General features: G+C 34.5%; 1 protein-coding gene across 1 annotated transcript; it reads right to left on the bottom strand.

Annotated features, from left to right (window-relative positions):
- Positions 1-1,682: 1,682 nt before the first annotated feature.
- MEIOC (meiosis specific with coiled-coil domain) lies at positions 1,683-22,267 on the bottom strand. Its single transcript, XM_029287217.1, has 7 exons — positions 22,142-22,267; positions 16,523-16,683; positions 14,681-14,785; positions 12,367-14,209; positions 7,601-7,735; positions 6,098-6,278; positions 1,683-1,912 (listed from the first exon to the last, which is right to left on the bottom strand). The coding sequence occupies exons 1-7, from the start codon at positions 22,181-22,183 to the stop codon at positions 1,683-1,685; spliced, it is 2,697 nt and encodes an 898-aa protein (XP_029143050.1). The 5' UTR covers positions 22,184-22,267.
- Between the last annotated feature and the right edge of the window lie 619 nt (positions 22,268-22,886).

Genomic DNA, 22,886 nt, shown 5'->3' with positions numbered 1-22,886 from the left:
GAATAGAAGTGCATCCCTAGTTTTCAGACCCGTTTAGAAAGTACAGCTAAAAGCTTGTAAAAATCTGGAAAAGTGAAACATGTGAACCTAACATTTTTAATTTATAAAAGTCTATTTGCCACTATCTTGTCTCTGAAAGACAAGGCATAGACATAAGAAAAATTTATTGCAACAAAATCCAGTTTATTAATTGAGAGACAGAAGTCAGTACAATATTTGTTTTCATAACATGAAACATTTCAATGTCAAAACTCAACCCATCTTTTGCAGTGGCTACTATAGCATAGTGGTATGAATTTGCTGCCATCTGCAGTTTATTTTGGCAGCATGGAATGTCATATCAATGATCAAAATTGTTCCCTATATTTTCTCTTGCAATCTCAATCAATTCCTCTCATCATCCAAAAGGCAATTTATGTGGTTTGATTATACTTTTTAGCACACCAAGATTTCTAAACGCTGGAAGAACACAAATATTTAAAATATCTGTGTGCCTAGCGAAGGGCAGATTAATAAATTTTATCCAGACATTATACAGTTTATGTTCATGCTATATTATTAAAACCCAAGATCTCCTGAGCCACATAATAACATGTTAATTTAATAAGTTACTCACATTCAATGAAAAGATATTAAAAGATATTAAGACAAAAGCAATTGTTCAACAGTGCTAAAGCATGCAGAAGCAAACGAAGGAAACAAAATATACATTAAACAATTTCAAACCAAACTGGCTAAAGTGTAACCGTAAAGAAAGTGCATTTCAGAACTTCTTGATACCCTTTTTAAAATAAACCAAGGGTATTAAAAATAATACTCATTATTTTAGTTGCAGCACAACTGTAAGGATACAGATTACATAAATGTAATTTTTGCTTATATTTAAATACTTTGAAACAGGCAATGTTTTATTGGTATTATTAAAATAATAGGTACAAATGATTTCAGAACTTATTTTTATGTTTCCTAACATGCATGGTTGGATAATAACTTTATGATAGTATCACTAATTTGAGAAAATCAGGTTAATTTTGGTACTTAAGCTTAGAATAAGATTTTAAATTCATAAACATGTCTTCCTTTAAATATTTTCATTTTTTTAATTTTCATACTGGGTATGTTTAGCTTTGTTTTCTTTCTGTTTCCAAGTACTCATTGTCTAAATGAAACTTTTTCTTTTCACAATCAAAGCTTGTCTTACTAGACTGCACACACAATAATGTGACAGTAATTCAGTTCATTATTTGAAATTAATACTGTAATCTAAAAGAAATTTTATTATACAACCAAACTCTCACTGTGTGCACTTACACTGTAGAATGGATTTAGAAGTTTAAAATGTACTGATTTATTGAACCTAATACAGTAGTTCAGCCTCATTAATATACTGATTCCTACAGCTCTTAACATAGACATCATGGCTTATGTTAACTGATACTTATCAGCTGCTGGATTCACATAAGCCAACTTTAGTTTCTTGTATTTATTTTTAATCTGGACAGAATGTTTAAACATATATTTACCATTTTTAGTATACTGCTATATATGTATATATATATATATTATATATATATATATATATATATATATATATATATATATATATATATATATATATATATATATATATATATATATATATATATATATATATATATATATATATGTTTTGCCTTTGCTTTTCAGTGCTTTTTTGTATCTCCCCTTTGAATCATAGGATTGCCACTATTTATCTGATCATACAATTTATCTTGAGATGTTACTAGCTCTTGTAAAACCTTTTCCATTTCAGCCGGTACAGATGTATAGGTTGTTTTAGGCAATGTCATCTGAAGAGCACACCACAGTGTAGTACGAGCTTTACGTGTTGCTATGCACATCTCTTTAATAGCCAATGCAAGAGCAAAGACATCTACAAAATGAGAAAAAATAGAAAATATAAATTCTTATGAACTACTCAAAATCATTACTAAGACCCAAACCCACACCAATATCTGCTATTCATTTCAGCAATACTGCATTATTTTTACATCACTGTGGGAGAAAAATATTATATCTGAATAAGATCTGGTAAATATAAATAGGTAAATATAATATTACCTATTCCTATCAAAAAGGAACATGAAAGAAATTCCCATTTAAGAAATCCTGATATTGCTTTGACTTAATGTAATAAACAAGAGTAAAAATTATCTATATAGTTTTCCCATTTTTTAATGGAGTATATTTCTAACTAAAGTATACAATAATTAATCTGAAGTGGGCAAAAGTGCTTTGAATCTGATGCGGCCAGTCTCTTTATATCTGTTGGCACCAACAGGTACAGAGCGCATCCATGCCAGATATGAAGTATTCTGTCCTGCTTTCAATCCAGTGCTGCACACACTCATTTCTAAGTTTAATAATTATGCAGGCTAGAGAGAAGCCCCCTGAGAGGATGGGGGCTCCAGCACGAGTCCAAAAGCTCGGAAGAAAAAAACATCTAGTCCCGGCGACCAACCCGGATTGGATCCTGCAACATTATCCTGAAACACATATATTTGCTTTCATTCATTTAATAACTATCTTCCATTTTATTAACCAATACAGAATCTGCCAATAACCATGGTTTCAAAGGAAGAGTAAGAAAATACAAGAATTGTAATTCTATCTTTAAAAAGGTACATAATGTAATATCTCACCCTTTTTTATTATTACGGCAAGTGTACTTGCACTCTAATTTTGATCTTTTTAAACATTTTTATAAATTCTATAAAATGAACTTAGTTTCATGTAATGATGCATCAATCAACAGCAACTGTCAATACATGGTTTTGGAAATATTAAATAAATAGCTTATTTTGTGCTAAGTTGGAAAGTTGCAAATTATTATTAAATAAACTTTTTCCTTTGAGTAACAAATATTAAGAGCTAATATGTTTTTGTTTAAAAAGATGCAAAGATAGAATATTTTAATAAGGGTAACTTTTTTGCTCAGTCAGTTAATAATATTGGGGGATTTTTAACTATCCTAATATCAATTGGATGGCAAACTGTCCCTAGTTAGAGATCAAATAGATTCTAGACAAAACTTTGTCTCCCAAAATGTAGAGAAAGGAATTAGAGCAGGGTCCCCAATCTGTGGGCTGTGGGACGATAGTGGGCCGTGGCGTCCTGGACACCGGGCCACGGGGTAGGCTGGCCAGTATGTGCGCATGTGCACGCAAACCCTCATGCTAGCGTCACGGCTGTAGGGCACAAAAACAGGACGGCACACCATGGGGCACAAAAATGGGTCGCCACGGGGTACAAAAACGGTCTGACATGCACTGCAAGGTGCAAAAATGGACGACACACCATGGGGCGTGGAAACAAGGCACTATGCCCCGCAAGAACAGGGCATGGCTAGCGAGTATCATACAAGCGTTAGCCCCACCCCATTTGTGGCACGCGTGTGCTTACGCCCCCATCCGCATGCACGCATATAAAATGTTTCCCCCTCCCTTTTCATCTGATCCGCCAAACGACAAAGGTTGGTGACCTCTGAACAGAAAATCAGCTATACTGGACTTAATTCTTACCAACAGAGTTGAAAAGATAGAAGAGATTGAAGTTGTGGGACCTTTGGAGGAAAGTACCATGTCATTTTGAAATTCAGTATAATATAATATAATAGGGGTGACATGATAGCAGTATTCCAATATTTCAGGGGTTGCCACAAAGAAGAGGGAGTCAAGCTATTCTCCAAAGCACCTGAAGACAGGACAAGAAGGAACAGATGGAAACTAATCAAAGAGAGAAGCAACCTAGAACCAAGGAGAAGTTTCCTGACAGTTAGAACAATTAATCAGTGGAACAGCCTGCCTCCAGAAGTTTTTAAGTAGAGACTGGACAGCCATTTGTCTGAAATGGTATAGGGTTTCCTGTCTGAGCAGGGGGTTGGACTATATGACCTCCAAGGTCCCTTCCAACTTTATTATTATTATTATTATAAACACAAGCAATAGAACAAAATCAAACTAGTGTCTTAGACTTTAAGAGAGCTGATTTCAACCAACTTAGAATTTGGGAAGAATTCCATAGATGAAAATCTTAAAGGAAAAAACAACTCAAGAAGCTTGAGAAATTCAGAAAAAAACGAGATTATAAAACCCAGTCCAGCATAAATACCACTGAAAAGAAAAATAAGAGATCCAAGAAGAAATTAACATAGTTGCATAAAGAACTCTCTGTTAAACTGGAAGACAAAAAGGACAAGTATAAAAAAATGGAAAGAGGGACCATAACTAAGACAGGATATCAGGATATAGCCTGAATCTGCAAAAGTAAAGTCAGAAAAGCTGAGGCTCAGAATGAGCTAAGACAGTGATGGCGAACCTTTTAGAGACCGAGTGCCCAAACTGTAACTCAAAACCCACTTATGCATCGTTGGGTGCCGGGTGTGTGTGGCCCATTGGGTGTGTGTAGCCAATTGGGTGGGCGTGGCTGCGGTGGTAACGGCAGGCTGGGTGGGACTAAAAAGTTCAATCAATCAATTCCAACTTTGCAAGAACTTTTTTTTCCCGCGAGAAGTTGAAATTGGCTGATTGATTGAACCTTTTTTTTTTTTGCACACGGTGGCGGAGGCCTAAAGCGAAAAGGTTTTATAAAACCCAGCTGAAGACCTAGGACTGGGGCGACGGTGCATGTGCCCACAGAGAGGTCTCTGAGTGCCGCCTCTGGCACCCGTGCCATAGGTTCGGCACCACTGAGCTAAGACTTGCAACAAATGTCAAAAATAATTTTTAAAAATTCTTTCAACATGCAAAAAATAAAAAAGTCAAGGAAACAGCGGTCCACTAATAGAACATTGGAGAAGTATCAGAGGACTAGAAAAGAACTGATGTTGTTCCCATCTTTAGGAAAGATAATCAAACAACAGATCTAGAAGCAAACAAAACTATTACTAGAAACCAATACGTTTTGTCAAAACAGATCATGCCCAAATTTTATTGCATTCTTAGAAAAGTGACTAAATTAGTGGACCAGTGAAATGTTGTGGACATAATACTTGGACTTCAGTAAGGTATCTGACAAAGTAGACCACAACCTACATCTTGGGAAGATAGAAAAATGTGGGGTGGACAGCATCGCTACCGGATGGCTATGTAACTGGCTGACAAACTGTATTCAACATGTAGCGCTTAATGGAACTAGATCTATATGGAGAAAAATATACAGTGGGGTACCCCCAAGGTTCTGTCCTAGGCCTAATACTCTTCAACACCTTCACAGATGATTTAAATGAGGGAATAGAAGAACTCATAAAATTTGCAGACAACACCAAGCAAGGGGGAATAGAAAAACATTTTAGAAGATAAGCTCAAGATCCAGGAAGATCTTGAACAGTGGGCGCTATCCAACAAAATGCAATTTGGTGATGAGAAAACTAAGGTTTTAGACTTAGGCAAGAAAACTCAAATACAGAGGTGCAGAATAAGTGGTACCTGACTCAACAACAGTAATTGTGAGATGTATCTAGTGGACAACCATTTAAGTATGAGCTAGCAGTATGCTGCTGCCAAAAAACCAATGTAATCCTAGACTGCATCAACAAAGAATACTTCAAGTTCACAGGAAGTATTAGTATCGCTATATACTGCCTTAGTAAGATCACAGTTGGAATACTGCACCCAGTTCTAGTCACCACAATACAAAACAGATATTGACACTGTAGAAAAAGTGCAGAGAAAAGCAACCAAGATAATTAGGGATCTGAAGACTAAAACATATGATGAACAGATAGGGTTGACATCGTAGCAGTCTTCCAATATTTGAGGGACTGTTACAAAGAGGGGGACATGCTATTCTCCGAAGCACCTGAGGGCAAGACAAGAAATAATATACTAGAACTTGTCAAAGAGAGATTTAACCAGAAAATAATGAGAAATTTCCGGACAGTTAGAAAAATTATCCAGTGGAATAGCTTGCCTTCAAAAGTTATGGGTGTTCCATCACTGGAAGTTTTTAAGAAGGGATTGGACAGCTACTTCTCCAAAATGATATAGGTGTCCTGTTTCAGCAGAGATAGAACTAGAAAGTATCCAAGGTCCCTTCCAACTCTATTATTCTGTATTACCTCTGTCATCTTGACACCGGGGGCCTCCTTGTCTTTGCCGATGTGAAGCATTGACAATTTCATCCTTTCTGCGGGACTGTACAACATGTATTGCTTCCAAGTGCTTATCAAGAGCAGTACAGATATTTGCATGAAGGGGAGAACTTCGAAGACGTTCCATCTTTCCCAGCAGAGTCACAACCTATGAATATTAATAGAAAACAGTTTAAACTCCATCCTAATTGACTTCTGTCAAGAGAAATTTAGCCCTTTTCTTAAAAGTATTGAAAAGAAAAATTATTACTGAAGGCCTCACTATAAAACTATGAAATTTCTTTTTAAATATTTCAAAGAATTACATTTCTGTGAATCCAAGGCAACTGTCCTATTTGTGTTTGCTAAAATATCCCCATGCCATTTCACAATATTCTGAATTTAAGAGTTTCAAAACATTTTGTTTTTGAAAATTATATTTATGGAACAATACTTCAGGGTTTGTTTTTTTACTGATAACTACAATAATTGGATCATGATAAAGTTACCTGTACCTGCGGAACCATTTACTCCAGCCAGTATCAGCCCAACCAGTTAGATCTATTAGGAATAATTGTTACAAATTCTTCACTTCTGGGAGGTTGGGGGAGGAACAAGCTGAAGCAAGATGTCACTGCTCTATAGCAGCATAGAAATTGTGGAATAGCTTTCACAAAATAATTACCTACCCTTTCTTTGATTTTTTAAAAACAAAAACAGTAAAAATCAAACTGATTCAGAAGCCTTTGCCCAATTTGATGTTGCCATTTTTTTATTTTTATTGTCTATTTTTATGGTATTGTTGTGGTTATTGCTTAATGTATTTATTGCTATTGTTTTTACTTATCACTGTCAGGTTTTTAGATTTTTTTTCATGAATGCTCTAAAAGTATTTTTTATTCTATGTCCTCTGCCAAGACAAGTCATATTTTACAGTATTGGAAATATATTAAATAAATAACTAGTGTAACTTGTTTCACTTATTTATCTCCTTGAACTGTTCTAATCTTAATAAACTTCAGATTCATGATATGAAGATAACTGTAGAATTAAAATATGTAAGTAAATACTTTTTCTCAGTGTTTGAAGGTACTTACTCCTTTTTTTACATGGTGATGTTCCTTTCCCAACATGCCTGCTTTTACTTTCATCACTAACCCAAGAGCACAAGCAGAAGAAAAACCAGTAAGAGGGAGCAGGAATGCCAGCTTATAGCAAGAAAAGTTGATGGAAACTGCATTCAGTCCTCTTTCCTTAGAACTGACAGGACTGAAGATGGAGCAAACTGTGTCCAACATCAAATGGTTTATATAAAATTGTTTTGTGCAGCCATGTCTATTAGGAGTGAGGTGGAGGAGCAAGGCATAAAAAGTTAAAGAAACATTTCACTGCATGTAAAGGTCAATCTTTCTGTTTGGCAGAATGTTTGCACTTATTTCGGGAAAGTAACAAAGCTGATAAAATATGAGATTTGAAATTTAAATAACTCACTCTGGCTTGCTCTCGCAACTGATCCACAATTAAACGGTCAACTCTGGATGGATTTGATGTCAGTCTTGGGATAGGAGTGTTATTAGTGCTAGATACCTTCTTCCCAGGGTAATTCTTGGCAAGAGCAGATTCAGTCTGAAAAGCAGAATAACTAATGTCACATTAAGACTATAAAATAGTTATTTGCATCCACTTCAGGAATGCATATAGTGTTATCAGTTCCAAACATAGCTGCTGGATTCCAATGGTTAAATCTCCCTGGTGTGTGTGTGTGTGTGTGTGTGTGTGTGTGTGTGTGTGTGTGTGTCTAATACATATTCCCTAGCAGAAGTTTACAGTTCAAAATTTCAGTCATACAATCTTAGAAGACAATAACTTGTTAAATTTAATAATAGAATAGAAAACACTGAAATTTTGATATTGGTCAGACATAAAGTTTCTTTCTGGTTGGCATGGAGGAAGTACGAAATTATGTAACTTGTAATTATATAACCACATAAGTTGACTCAGCCTTCCTTCCTTTCGAGATGTAAAATGAGAACCCAGATTGTTGGGGGCAATATGCTGACTCTGTAAAACCACTTAAGAGAGGATTGTGAAGCACTGTGGAGTGGTATATAAGTCTAAGCGCTGTAGCTGTTGCTCTATCTTCTACTTTTCTACAGCCAAACTTAAATTAAAAATTTATATGAGGATAGCATTAGGAAGAGAAAAAGTTATTATTTTATCATTAGTAGCTGATAAACCTAGTTGAAGCTGAAATAGTGCTTAACCTTAGATAGCTCCTTTACATCAAATTAGAAGGAACCTTCAGAATAAATGTGATATCAGACTGACATGTAAGAACAGATCTATGGCAAACTGCATCTATTAAAAGTTGTTTTTTAAATACGTTACTATGAAATAATAACTTATACTATTTAATGAAAATATATCCAGAAAGTTGCCCTGCATATTTCCAATAAGGAGACATAAGAAGAAAATATAGTTAAGGTGACAGTCTTGTCAAAGTGCATGGGCAACAAGTGAAAGTTTAGAAAATTTGCTATCATAGGACTTGCAATTTAAATTATCTTTAAACTACTTAGCGAGAAAAGGGCTAGCAGCTTTCTTACCTAGACAACTGGAATTAAATGGCACAAAAATGGAATCAGTAAAACAAAATAAGGATATATATTTAATATTCATTTTAATGTCTTGCTAATAAAATGTGTAAGAATTTATAAACAGAAAGGGGAATCAGCTTGGAGATTCTTTTGGTCAAATTAATGACTATTTGCCTGTACTAAAGACATGGGCCTGGAAGATATCAGAGGTTCAGTGGGAGGTCTTGAGAATAATATTTATTTGTTTGTTTGTTAAATTTATCTGCCGGCTATCTTGCCATTAGGATACTCTAGGTGGCTTACAACAATCTGTAAAATTCCTGATCAAAATACCGTCTGTGCATCACAAGAGGATAAGAAGTAAATTTCCCTTCAGGAAGCACTTGTGGATGGTATGGATCTGACACCTTATCAATATTTTTTCTAGAGATTAAAAAACCCCTAATGTATTCTAGGTATTTTTTTTATGATAAGACATAATGGAGATCACATACAGCATACATTGGAATATTTAACCTTAGTTCAAACCTGCACTCGAACTAAGAAAGATGATTAATGGATTCTCCAGATATGAGTAAAGTCTTTTAGAGACTTAGTTACTATGGGTTATCCAGATCTCAATCTGGGATCTCCCGAGAGATCCAGATGGCCCAGATGCTGTTAAGATTTTGTAAGGATCTGAAGACTTAGCTCTTTTTCCAGGCTTTGAAACAAAATAGCTAGATGAGCAACATTGGTGTAGTGATGTGCTTTTGTTTTGGGGATTATTGTTTAATTGGGACATCATGAGTTTGCACTTTTGTGATATTTTTAAATTTTTATATAACACCATTGTTTGAGATGGACAGCTATACAAATTGTTTAAACAAACAGGTATATAAATAAAATATAGAAAACACCTTTGGGGCCCACGGCAAATAAAAAAATAAGGCTTAGAACTCAAGATGATTGTTTTGATAAGAAAATCGAGAAATGCTTCTGCTACTACTATGGGAAAGTATCTTAAATCTCTGACAGATCAAAGGAAGATATGAAGTCCCCAGTTGAAGTCCTTATTTGATTGTAAACTCATTTCATCCAGAATGGACTCCTCCCTTTGGAGGATAACAAAGAAAAGAGGCTCTAGAAATATTAAGTATCTTAAAATTCAATTGACAAATTATTCAATTTCTTGAAAACAAGAAAAGGATTGGAGTCCACACCTCGACTTACGACCACAATTGAGCCCATAATTTCTGTTGCTAAGTGAGACATTTGTTAAGTCAATTATGCTCCATTTTATGACTTTCTTGCCACATTTGTTAAGCGAATCATGGCAGTTGTTAAATTAGTCACACGGTTGTTAAGTGAATCTGGCTTCCTCATTGACTTTGCTTGTCAGAGACATGACCGCAGGACACTGCCATAAATATAAGTCAGTTACTAAGCGTCTGAATTTTGTCCATATGGCCACAGGGATGCTGTTATGGTCTTAAGTGTAAAAAATGGTCATAAATCACTTTTTTCAGTGCCACTGTAACTTTGAACACTAAACAAACTGTTGTAAGTCGAGGACTATCTCTATATATGTATTCTGATATCAAATACCATGGGTATCATGACATACCCAGCAACAGAACATGTTTGCATAGAAATAAGAATATTAAGGAGATTAGTTCTATCTTGATCTTCACAAGAAAGAAATCTAGAAGAGGATGTTAATGAAGCCAAAACTGCTGTTTTATGGATTGTCTTAGAATTTAATATATTTGAAAAGAACAGTTATAGAAGCATTTACTAGGTGCACTTATGTAATATAATATACAGATAGTGTTTGACTTATGACAACAATTGGGACCAGAATTTCAGCCATTAGGCAATACAGTCATTAAGCAATTCAATCATCATGTAACTGGACTCAATTTTACAACCATTTTTACCATGGTTGTTAATCAAATCACCATGATTGGATCAAAGCCATGTCATTATGTCAATCAAATGGTCATTATATGAATCTGGCTTCACCACTGATTTTACTTGTTAGATGTTGGCTGGGAAGATCGTAAATCATTACCATAAGACCGCAGGGTGCTGCAACTATTGTATAGATAGTCCTCATGACCAGTCACTTAGAAATTGTTCATAGTTACACTGACCTCCCAAAAGATATTTATGACCTGATTCCAAAGTTCCAATAACTGTCCTCCCCCAATCATGTGACCACATTTCAGATGCTCAGCAACTGGTCCATATTTACCACTAATTGCAGCATCCAAATGTCACATGATTGTGATTTATGTTTTTGCCAGGATATACTTCTGGCTTTCAGCAAAATCACAACAAAGCGAACAAGTGCCATTGTAATTTCAGTCACTAAATGAATTGTTGTAAGTCAAAGACTACCTGTAGAAGGAGAGTAAATTGATAGTGCATCTTTGCCATCTGTAGGTAATCCTCAACTGACAACAATTTGTTTAGTAAGCATTCAAAGTTACAACCGCACTGAAAAACTGACTTAAAACCATTTTTCACACTTACGACCATTGCAGCATCCCCTTGATTCCTTGATTTGGATGTTTGGCAACTGGAATGTATTTATGACTGTTGCAGTATCACATGGTCATGTGATCATCTTTTGTGACTTTCTAACAAGCAAAGTCAATGGGGAAGCCAGATTCACTTAATAATCGTGTTAACTTAACAAATGCAGTGATTCACTTAACAACTGTAGCAAGAAAGGTCATAAAATGGGGGAAACTCACTTAACAACTGTTTCACTTAGCAACAGAAATTTTAGGTTCAATTGTTGTTGTAAGTCGAAAACTACCTGTATTGTATTTTTGTTCCCCTCTATGGGATTCCTTTAGTGATGGCCTGATGGCTTATAGGTAGTCCTCAGTTTACAACAGTTCATTTAGTGACCACTCATAGTTACAACCGCACTGAAAAAGCTGACTTACAACAGTTTTTGACACTTATGACCATTGTAGAATCCCCATGGTGACATGATCAAAATTCAGATACTTGGCAACTGATTCACTCTTATGACAGTTGCAGTGACCTAGGGTCATGTGATCACCTTTTGTGACCTTCTAACAAGCAAAGTCAATGGAGAAGCCAGATTCACTTAGCAACCATGTTACTAACTTAACAATTACAGTATATACTTAAGAACTGTGGCAAGAAAGATTTAAAATCAGGCAAAATTCACTTAACAAATGTCTCGTTTAGCAACAGAATTTTGGGCTCAATTAAGGTCATGAGTCAAGAACTATCTGTATTCAATTTTTGGATGGAGGCAGTATTTGTGTTCTCAAGAGTAATACTTTATTCTTCCATATAAAAATAAGAAGCTACTTTCATTTTATGAGGAAGAGGGATAAATTTTAGAGTACCACTGTTGGGAAATCTAACACATGACCAAAAATAAGCCCACTGAATTTAATTGGATTAATACTAGAGAAAATGTATACATGACTGCTGCTCCTTTTCTTCTATTAAGGTAGCTATTAACAATTAATTTTTTCCATTGTTTTATATCTTGGGATCTGGGTTTTTTAGTACAGTAGAATATGGATATTTGGAACTTCTATTTCTTGTAGAAGAAGTAGTTTAAGAAGAAGAAATTTAAAATAAGACATATTATTTGTAATAACTATTCTACTCTGCTAAGTTTCTTACCTTTTTCCTTTCTTTCTCTAGAGCTCTCCACTGTTCATAACATTCTTCCAATCTAATATGAAGCTCACTGGCTGATCCACTTCGAGTTTTCACTGGTCTTTGAAATCCAAATGTTGGCATGAAGCCGGTGAAAGAATTGTCTCCATACATCATATCATTAAAATATGGGTAAAAATGGCTTAAATCCTCATAGGAAAACAAATCATAGGAATCCATCAAAGGAATAACTGACGGTCCAAAAGCATGGTTGGATTTCAAAGGAAATCTATTTGAATTTAGCTGTTGGGCATTTGGGCTATGTCTCAAATCACCCATCATAAAATTATTTGAGAAACAAGAAACCTGGTTGCGATTTATACGGTTACTGACAATATTACTATCTCCACTTCCTTGTCTATGACTATTTAAGTGGCCTTGAGACTCCAATATATCTTGATAAGAATTTTGAGACAATCCATCTAAATGTTTTTGGCCTTCCTCAACCTCATAATGTCCAGTCTGTGGTTTAACTTGAAAATTGTGCTTGTTCACATTTTCAATGATCCCATATTGCTGTGAATAGTTATCACAAAAACCATTTGGTGGCTTAATTTTTTTGTCAATAATGCATTCAAAAAGGCTTTCTTCTACTTTACTTAATCCTTCTGTATGACTGGAAGAAGAAACTCTGTCTGCAGCGCCACCATCTTTGAAATCAAAATTGGAAAATACCGTAGGTGCTTCTTGGCGGTATTTCTGAAGCAACAAATTATTATTTAAAGTTACATTGGTTGATGATAGCTGAGAAAAATCATAAGAATGATTGGAACCTTTTGAACCTGTAGATAAATTACTCAATTTTACCAAGGTGCTTTGATTCCGAATAGGGAGAGATGAACTGTTTTTAGCTTGTATATTTATCCATGTTGGCCTCAAATTTGTGCTTGGTGAAGTAGTTACTGGGTTTGTTGCTAAAATATTCAGTGATTTGAAATAATCTGAATTTTCTGTAACGTTTGCAAAATCACCACTACCTGGAACAGCTATATGAGATTTCAGGGTAAAATCCGACTTTAAACCAAAATCAGGGGTAAATGAATTTTCATTCACAAACTGTTTTTCTGATATGAGTCCTGTAGTCTTTTGAAATGTAAAACTTTGCTGTTCTGAAGATACATCTTCCATTTTCTTTTGAACAACTTGTTTGTTTTGAAAAATTTTACTATAATTATCTGTATCTAACATTGGTAGCTCAGGTGTTCCACTTGGTAATTTTTTACTTTCTTGAACACCATAATTCATGTTTTTATTTTGTTTTACTTTATTAAGATGAGAATAATCCAGGTATCTATAATAATCAGCATTTTCACCATACCTATTAAATTGTGAAAGAAACATTTCAGCTTTCTTTTGATGTTGTGAATCATGTCCCTTAGGACCCATTTTATCTCTTCCATAAGTGTAGGTATCAGCTCCTGATTCTTTTATTGCTTCTAAAAGATTAGTTTGTGGGGTAAAACATGTTTTCACATATGGATAGTCTTGAAATTGTGATGGCTTTGCATTTTCATTGGACTGAACATTGTAACAGCTGAGATTATCATTCCTGGAAGGAAACAGCCATTGCTCATCAAGATCTATATTAGTAAGTTCATGGTAAAGGTCATCCACCTTCTGCTGCAAAATTACATTACCAGTGTGCAGATACTGTTTTTCAGAAACTGGTAAAGATTCTCCACCATAAAAAGCCTGTTGAGGAATGACTCCATCTATTGCTCTTTTTGTTTCAGACAACAAATCAGGGTGGTCTGTAAATCGAGTAGTGCTCACAGGCCATACAGATTTTAAACTGGAGGCACATGCTCTAGAAGAATGAAACATAAATAGTTGTGGCAATTTCTTACTAAGTTTTAAACTTTATGCTTTTGATGTGTTCTATAATTAATGTATCCAGAGAGCTATTAAAGGCTATTACAATTATAGTCTTAAAACAACATATATATTAAAGTAAAAATAAATATTAAAAAGGTAGGTATGCTGCCAATATGAGTAGGTTGCAAGTAACCTGCATATATCTTATTTAATGAATAAATTCAAGAACATAGATTTTTGAAATAGATCCAATATACTGTTTAAGACACTTACTAAAAGCTGAAAAAATACTTAAAAATTTTAATTTTCAAGTATGTATGCATCAAAGCTTTGCTAAAATAGGAACAGAAATTGCAACCTTTTACTATTAGAAGTAGGTTAACTACTGAAAAAGTGGCTATATATGATGAACGCTGATTACATCTATGTTATAGTGAGCATCTATGTCAAATATAGTACTAACCCTTCAGTAAAATATGGCTGTGATTTATCTTGTTCTTCCAAGATGTTAGACACAAGTCCATATAGGTCTGTTTCACTGCCATAGTCATTTCTTTCTGTTTGAATCCTGAGGACAAATAAAGTATGGTGAATTGTTGCTTATCATCTAAATTCTATTATGTTTAGGTTTTTTAATTGTATAGTCTATACCTGTGGTGGCGAACCTATAGCACGCATGCCACAGGTGGCACGCAGAGCCCTCTCTGTGGGCACATGCGCCATTGCCCCAGTCCTAGGCTGTCAGCTGGGTTTTATAAAACCTTTTCGCTTTAGGCCTCCGCCGCCATGTGCAAAAAAAAAAAAAAAAGGTTCAATCAATCAATTTCAACTTCTCAGGGAAAAAAAAGATCTCGCAAAGTTGGAATTGATTAATTGAACTTTTTAGTCCCATCCATTCTGCCATTACCACTGCAGCCACACCCACCCAATGGGCCACGCCCACCCAATGGGCCACGCCCACCCAGTACCCAATGATACATAAGTGGGTTTTGGGTTGCAGTTTGTGCACTCGGTCTCTAAAAGGTTCGCCATCACTGGTCTATACCTATGATATAATGAATAATCCAGAACTACAACTTATTTCACCAAGTTCCTTCTTACATAGCATAACTTAATTTTTTATATATTTTATTCTGCTAGCTTCCTATCAGACAACAGCTGATAAAAATGAATTTCACAACCAAACATGATCTAAATGACACATAATTGTACATTAATTCACATTTAATACCGTACAAGAACTTCTATAATTCAAATATATCCAAACTGCTATTGGAGGAAATCTCAAATGATTTTACAATCTGTCAGCCTTGCATTCATCTGATAATATGTAAGCTTTGTATTGATTTGTATTGTAAAAGCCTGCTAAGATGACAGTTGTTCAGCAGTGCAACTTGTGAAATAACAGAATACTGTATAGTATCTCCATGTTTTATTGCTGCACTTACTTTAATAATTATTAAAGAGCAAATACATCCACATTAAAAATATAAAACTGATGTAATTTTCAAAGGCAAAAACAAGTGTCAGAGTTAAATAAAAAAAAGCTCCAAGATTCCATGGGTTGGAAAGGCCAAAACCATACCTTTTTTATTAATCCCTTTTTATTAATATAAATAGTAATGCCAGGAAATTTTCCCAAATTCCAAAATTCAGGCCCAGATGATTTTATAAACCTCAGACCATCAAAATCATTCCTTAAAGATTTTTCTGCCCTCATTCCCTAAACATTCTTACTAACATCTTTTATAAGTATAAAATGCAAGAGGAGCCTTTTTTTCATCTTCAGTTGACTTCTCAAACTCTGTCATTTAGACTAACAAAATGATCAGCCACAGTAGAATACAGTACAACATAAGGGGATATGGTGAAATATACAGTTCTAATTCTTAAATTTTTCTCTTGCTATTAGAAGAGGAGAGACATTTGAAGGCTTTGGTTTTTACATCTATCACTGTATTTCTGCAAAAGAAAGGGTAGATCAAAGGCAAATATGTTTACAGAATGGAAGAGGATGACATAACATTATTCGGAGCATTTTAGTTTCTTTTTTGCCAGGTTTCTTTTTTCCTTATCATTCTTTAAAAAACAAAAAACAAAACCCAGAATTAGTAACAGGAGAGTATTTGAAATTTCATCCATTCTATAAAAGTTATATATATGCTATAAATTAGGGGCAAAAATAAAAGTGCTCTGTGCAGATTGTTGCACATTAGAAAAAAATTAGAAAATCCCCAACATAATTCTGTCTTATGCCAGAAAGCAAAACAAATTTCAAAGTTCATTTAATTCTTAAATCATATACCTGCTCTTTACACTAATTTGAGAATTTGAAGGTTGTTTATTATCATCTGCATAAGTGGACCATGGGACGTAGAAAAGAGAAGAGTCACTGTGGTTTGAATATTCAGAGGTTGTAGAAAGTGAAGTACTGTAAGTCTGTCGTAAGTCTACATTCTCTTCATTCTGTATTTCAAAGAAGAAAAAAGAAATATACAAAGCAATATACAAAGCAGTACTTTTCTTCACTTACAATATAAATTTTACTTTCCATTATTGAGGTTAAACAGGTTGTAAAAGGGAAAAGAACCATACGGATTGTTTGCCTAATGCTAGGAAGTAATAGATAGATTTCTATAAATGAATGAAGCTATACATTGTTATTTAATTCAATTAACTAATTTCAAGGCAAAATTATTTCATGATCTTACCACGCAATAACTATTCATATTTCAATAGATATTCAACATTTTTTAATTTTATGTTTTTAACAAATGATGTAAAAATAAATTAGTTTTCAAATTAAGCATTGGTAGAAAAAATTCTCAGAATTGTTCTTATATATTAATTAATGTAAGCAAGAAAGAGGAAGTGAAGTACAACTTCCAGAAAATCCAGAGCATATAAAAAATTAAAAATGCAGCTTATTTGGATTTCACTTGTCAATAAAGCACCAAAAATATAATTAATTCTTTATAATTTATTCTCACAACTAAAAATGAGTTTTATATCGTCACATAATGCAAATCCATCCTCAAGCAAAAGTAGTAAACTGGATGTCCAAAGTCTCTTAATATAGGAGTAATAAATAAACCAAACATTGGAATAATATATAAGGCACTGCTGCCAGTTAAAAAGGAACACTTTATCAAGTAATGCAATAGTGCGGTACAGCTACCTATTACTTTTGTGATTAAATCATATGTAACACTGTAGGACTATTTTTGAAAGTCTAAGCATTTATGTAATTTATTGTATTTTCCAAGATCAGTAAAAAACCAAGGTATCAGCCTTCCTTCAATTGCTGCCTTCAGTGGCAACCAGCCCTTTAGACTACTTGGTTTCCATCCCAATCATCCCCTCTAGTTTCTCCCAGGTTCTTTCCCTGAAGTCTCATGTCATTTAAATTAGCATACTAAAACTACCATTTTCAAGCACAATATGTATTTTCTCCTATGTCTGTAGGGTCAGCAGATTCTATAATAAAATAGATAAAAGTAAAACAAATTAAGTCAAGAAGATAGAGAACATCTGTATATTTTCCTCTTATTTATTCAGCCTCTGTGTTGAGTATATACTGAGGAATGCTGGATTTGAAGGTAAGCATGGTTTTAAAGCTGGAAGAAGAAACATCAATTATTTGCTATGGTGATGACACTATTCTGACAGCTAAAAAATGCAAATGATCTGCAGCATCTAATCATGAAAATCAATGAATATGGTAAAAAAAATCAGATTAAGATTATATGTAGAGAAAATCAAAATTATGACAACAAATATAGCTACCAGCCTTAGAATTGGCAAGATTCTAAAGTATTGAATATTTTTTTTCCTGTTATAAGGAATAGCCCTATAGTGACAGGTGGCAAATAAATTAAACAAACAAATTCTGCATCTTAGGGTGAACCATCAATAGTAACTGAATTAGTAATCAAGAAATATTCTGCAGACAAGCACTTGGTAAAGTAATAATAAAGTTCTTGGCAAAGCTATTTGGATGCCATTTTTGACTATATTCACAAAAATCAAAATGGTGCAGGCAATGGTTTTCCATGTGACATTCTATGGAAATGAAAACTGGTATTTGGAGAGGCAAGATAGAAAGGGTGCTGATGTTATTGAATTTAAATGTCAAACAAGTCTGTCCAATTTTCATTTGAGGAACAAATAAGGCTCAAATTATTATATAAAATGAAGTCCTAGCTTTCTGGAGAATGCTGGAAAAAGTAGAATAAAAGAGAAGAGGGTGACCAAAAGCAAGGTGAGTGGATTCAATTAAACAGTGACAGGTGCACCACAAGGAGGTCAAAGGACCAGGTTGAGAACAAATCAGGGAGAAAATTGTTAAAAATAAAGAGCTAGTCATTAATAGTCAACATTGACTTAACAAGACATAATCATCAGTCAGTAGTGAGGGCTGGAAATAGTTGGTTTACTCCTGGTAAATAAATGCTTGATTACATGCACAATTGTGTTCATTCTGTGTGTCTAAAGCATGCTCTCAAAATTTCAAAAGTATGTAGGTTTAATGATTTAAGCCAGAAGTCCCCAACCTACTGGGCACCAGGGACCGGTTCCATGGAGAGAGGTTTTTATGCAGACCGGAGGGTGCGTGGTTTTGTGTGCTGCCTGCATCATGTGGATGGGGCTTTGCTTGTTTGTGCGGACCTGTTGCTGGCATGCCACGGTCAGGTACTAGTCCACGGACCAGGGGTTGGGGACCCCTGATTTAAGCTATATTCAGTTTTGGTGAAAAGGCAGAAAAAATCATTAAACTTCCTTAATTTTAAATTTATTTTATACAAGTAAGAAGGCCCAAGAATGATACACCAAAATCAAATAGCTAAATAAAAGCATGAGTATTAGGAATGTACTTGTCCTGAACTTTATTTTTAAAGGGCTTAATTAACTGTAATATCTAATATTTAATAGAAAATGACCATAAAACTTACAAAAACTCTTCAATCTCATATTGCTTGGCAAGGCTATTATTACGAGGGCAATTCAGAAAAAAAAACTCCGTTTGGTTATCAATGACAGATACTCACAGATACAGAACTTTTATTACACAGATTAGAAAACTACAACATTGCATTACTTTTTGACATAATTGCCATTCAAATTGAGGCTCTTGTCATAACATCTTACAAGTTTTGAAATTACTTAGTAGTAGCTGCTTGGCACCAAATCTGGGCTATGGGAGTGTGATCAAAAGCATCCCAACAGAACTGCTTCAAAAGTTCTTGGGTGTGTCTAGCGGTGTGCAGGCAAGAATTATTGTGAACCAACACATCGGAAGTGGTACCATAGAAAATCCCACCAAATGTGAAGAAGCCAAAGGATTACTGCTAGTGAAGTTCATGGAGTGTGGCTCGTCCATCAATTCAGAAGTCTATTGTGAAACTTTATGAAAACTCAGATGAGCCATCCATAACAAGCATCGGAGCATGCTGACTTCAGGTGTGGTGTTGGTTCACGATAATGCTTGCCCGCATACCGCTAGACACACCCAAGAACTTTTGAAGCAGTTCTGTTGGGATGTTTTTGATCACCCCCCCCCCCCATAGCCCAGATTTGGCACCAAGCGACTATTAGGGAATTTCAAACCTTGTAAGACATTATGACAAGTGCCTCAATTTGAATGGCGATGTCAAAAAGTAATGTAATGTTGTAGTTTTCTAATGTGTATAATAAAAGTTCTGTATCTGCGAGTGTCTGCCATTAATAACCAAACGGAGGTTTATTTCCGAATTGCCCTTGTATATGCAACTATCCCATAGCTATGGTTTTTATAATTGCCCAATGCATAATGCAGCCTTTGACGATGTTGCAGCATTTAAAAAATCCCCTTTTAGATCTAAATGAATCTCTAGCCAGTTGCTTTAAGAAAATTTAAATCTTGACATGAAATCAATGGACATAAATGGCCCTCCAGATGTAGCTGAATTAGAATTTTCAACAACCTTAATTTGCATGACACTTCATACATTATAATCAGATTTGAAGTTCAGAAATATCTGGCTTCACAGTAGCAAGTTTGCAGTTGCCTTCCTCTTGATCAACTGATACTCATTCACAGATATATCACTGTAGATAGTCCTCAACCGGAATGGGCCTACTTGCCATGGCCAACTCTCCAGGAACGATTCAATTATTTAAAATAATTTAAAAAATTATTTTATTTTTTTGTCATTCACATTTTCATTTCCCTTCTTTGACATCCTTTCTTTAATTATTCTATTCCACCATTTCTTTGATATTAGTGTAACTCTTGTCCTGCAGCAAGTTGTCCCATGGTGAGTTGGCTATGATGAACTGTCCCACAGCAAGTTGGCTGTGGCGAGTTGCTTAGACCCATCCTCAACTTTGAACAATCACTAAATGAATTGTATAAGTTACAACAGTACTGAAAATAGTACTATTTTTCACAGTTAGAACTGTTGCAGCAGCCTCATGGTCCCATGTTCAAAATTGGGATGCCTGGAAACTTGCATGTATTTATGACAGTTGCTGTATCCTAGGGTCATGTGATCACTGTTTACAATCTTCTGACAAGTAAAGTCAATGGGAAAGCCAGATTTAGTTAACAGCCCTATTAATAACTTAACAACTGTGGCAAGAAAGGTCATAAAGTGGGGCAAAACTCAATTAACAACTGTCTTGCTTAGCAATGGAAATGTTGGGCTTAATTGTGGTCCTAAATTGAGGACTACCTGTAATACAGTAAATTAATTGTATTATTATGGCCAAAGATCAGAAACATAAAATACAACCAAAAACTGCAACAAGATTACACAAACACATCTGAGTTTGAAGTATCAACTTTCATGGGTCCACTGGATCCTGTGATCTCTTCATCATGCTAAACTATAACAGAACACAATGTGTCCTTAATACATTTTTGCTGTTATAGCAATGTATTGAAAAGCAGCTTATCTATGAATTATGAAGATGAAAGAATAAAAGATTATTCATTGAAAATATTAATTTTGGTATAAACACCATACTGGTTTGAAACCAATTTAGTCAGGGCCTCAACAAGACCTAGATGAGCAATCACTTTGCAAGTCCCAAGGCTTCACTCTGAGTTCCTGGAATATGTAGTGCAATGGTATTTTCCATTCAAATGCAGAAACCAATATACTGGGGCATACTTGTTCAAGTAGTAAAAATTTGGAGGCTTTTGTTACATTTGTTTTTATTCATAACTACCAAGTATATTATACTGAATTCTCATTTAGTTTTTTTAGAATAACCACACAGAAAAAAATATATAATTAAAAAAGCAAATTAAAGATATGTCCTTTGATCCATTCTTCCCTTTATTTCTGAATCTCACAAGAGACTATGTAAAGAGACAATCCTTTTTTCTGACACAGAAGTATTGCAAGGATAGCCGAGTAAAAAAAATATAACCATATTAAAATATCATTAACTTATTTGGGGGTATGGGCTGTACATCTATTTTCACTGACCAAGAATCACAGGATGTTGAAATGAATCTTTAGAAACAGTACAGTGGAATATTCAAACCATTACCTTTGCTTAAAGTTTTGAGATAAGGTTTTTTAAAGGCATTTGTGTATTAAGCTTAACAAAATCTTGCTTTTTATTTCTCCCTGAAAATAAGTGGAACACTCTATATTTACACTTTACTGCAAAAAATGGCATTGTTTTGCTAAAAAAAAACCTGCAAAAACAAGGTATTGGTGTCATATATGACTGATGAGCTGCCCATACATTTTATGAGATTATTCTGATATCACTCCAATACTGAACTCACTCATGAACTATTTCATAATGTATTTTAAATACAAAGTTTATTTTGAAGTCAATATAGTAGAACTATCATACAATGCTTCAATGTGGTTACTTCTTAAAATGTTTTTGAAGTAAAATTATCTATTAAAAAAACTGATTGAACCTGCAATTTGTAGCAATCATAGAAGGAGCTGCAACCTGTCATGATAACGTTATTGAACACATCCGTCAGTCTTCCACTGGATTCTGTACTATTCAAATAACGGCTGGTGCCTCTGAAAGCTAATTTAGGCTGGGATAAAACAATGAAAATAGAAAGACAAACAATTAACTCACATCTAAATTGTTTGCTTTACACTTTAAAAAATTGGTCAGTACATTTCTATGTGCTGACTTTCTGAGAATCAGCCTATTAAAAATATTGCTCTCCATTTTTTTTTACATTAAAGAATTATATACACAAAACATTTGGAAAGAATTGCACAAGAGTATCTGCATTTCCAATTTGGATGAATTCTGAGTCAAAAAATTTCTGAGTTTTAAAACCCACAGATTTGATTAGTTAGCAAATTGAATAGCTAAAGTCCAGATTTTTATTCAAATACCCACATATAACTGTAAATATAAATGAGCCAAACCAAAGGAACATTTTAGATTCCTCCACTGAGAACAGTTGGCCCATGTGGAAAAATGTGACTGGAAAACACTTCATTCCATTTGCTAAATGAACGATTATATTGATGTGTAATTAAGGATCACACCCTTGCTTCATAGTGATGGTTGGTTTTACAACTTCTGTCAATTTCCAAGTTCCTATGTTTCCCCTTGCACATCCCATTTATTTTCCTTAGCTACATTTCCAATCCTTAAAAATCTGCTAGCCTCCACTTTAAAACTCTTCTAAATTC

This window comes from Protobothrops mucrosquamatus, unplaced genomic scaffold (genome assembly GCF_001527695.2).
Source record: "Protobothrops mucrosquamatus isolate PMUCROS unplaced genomic scaffold, P.Mucros_1.0 scaffold_257, whole genome shotgun sequence".
NCBI lineage: Eukaryota > Metazoa > Chordata > Lepidosauria > Squamata > Viperidae > Protobothrops > Protobothrops mucrosquamatus.
Note: the sequence above shows the minus strand (reverse complement) of the source record. Positions and strands in the feature narration are given on the sequence as shown.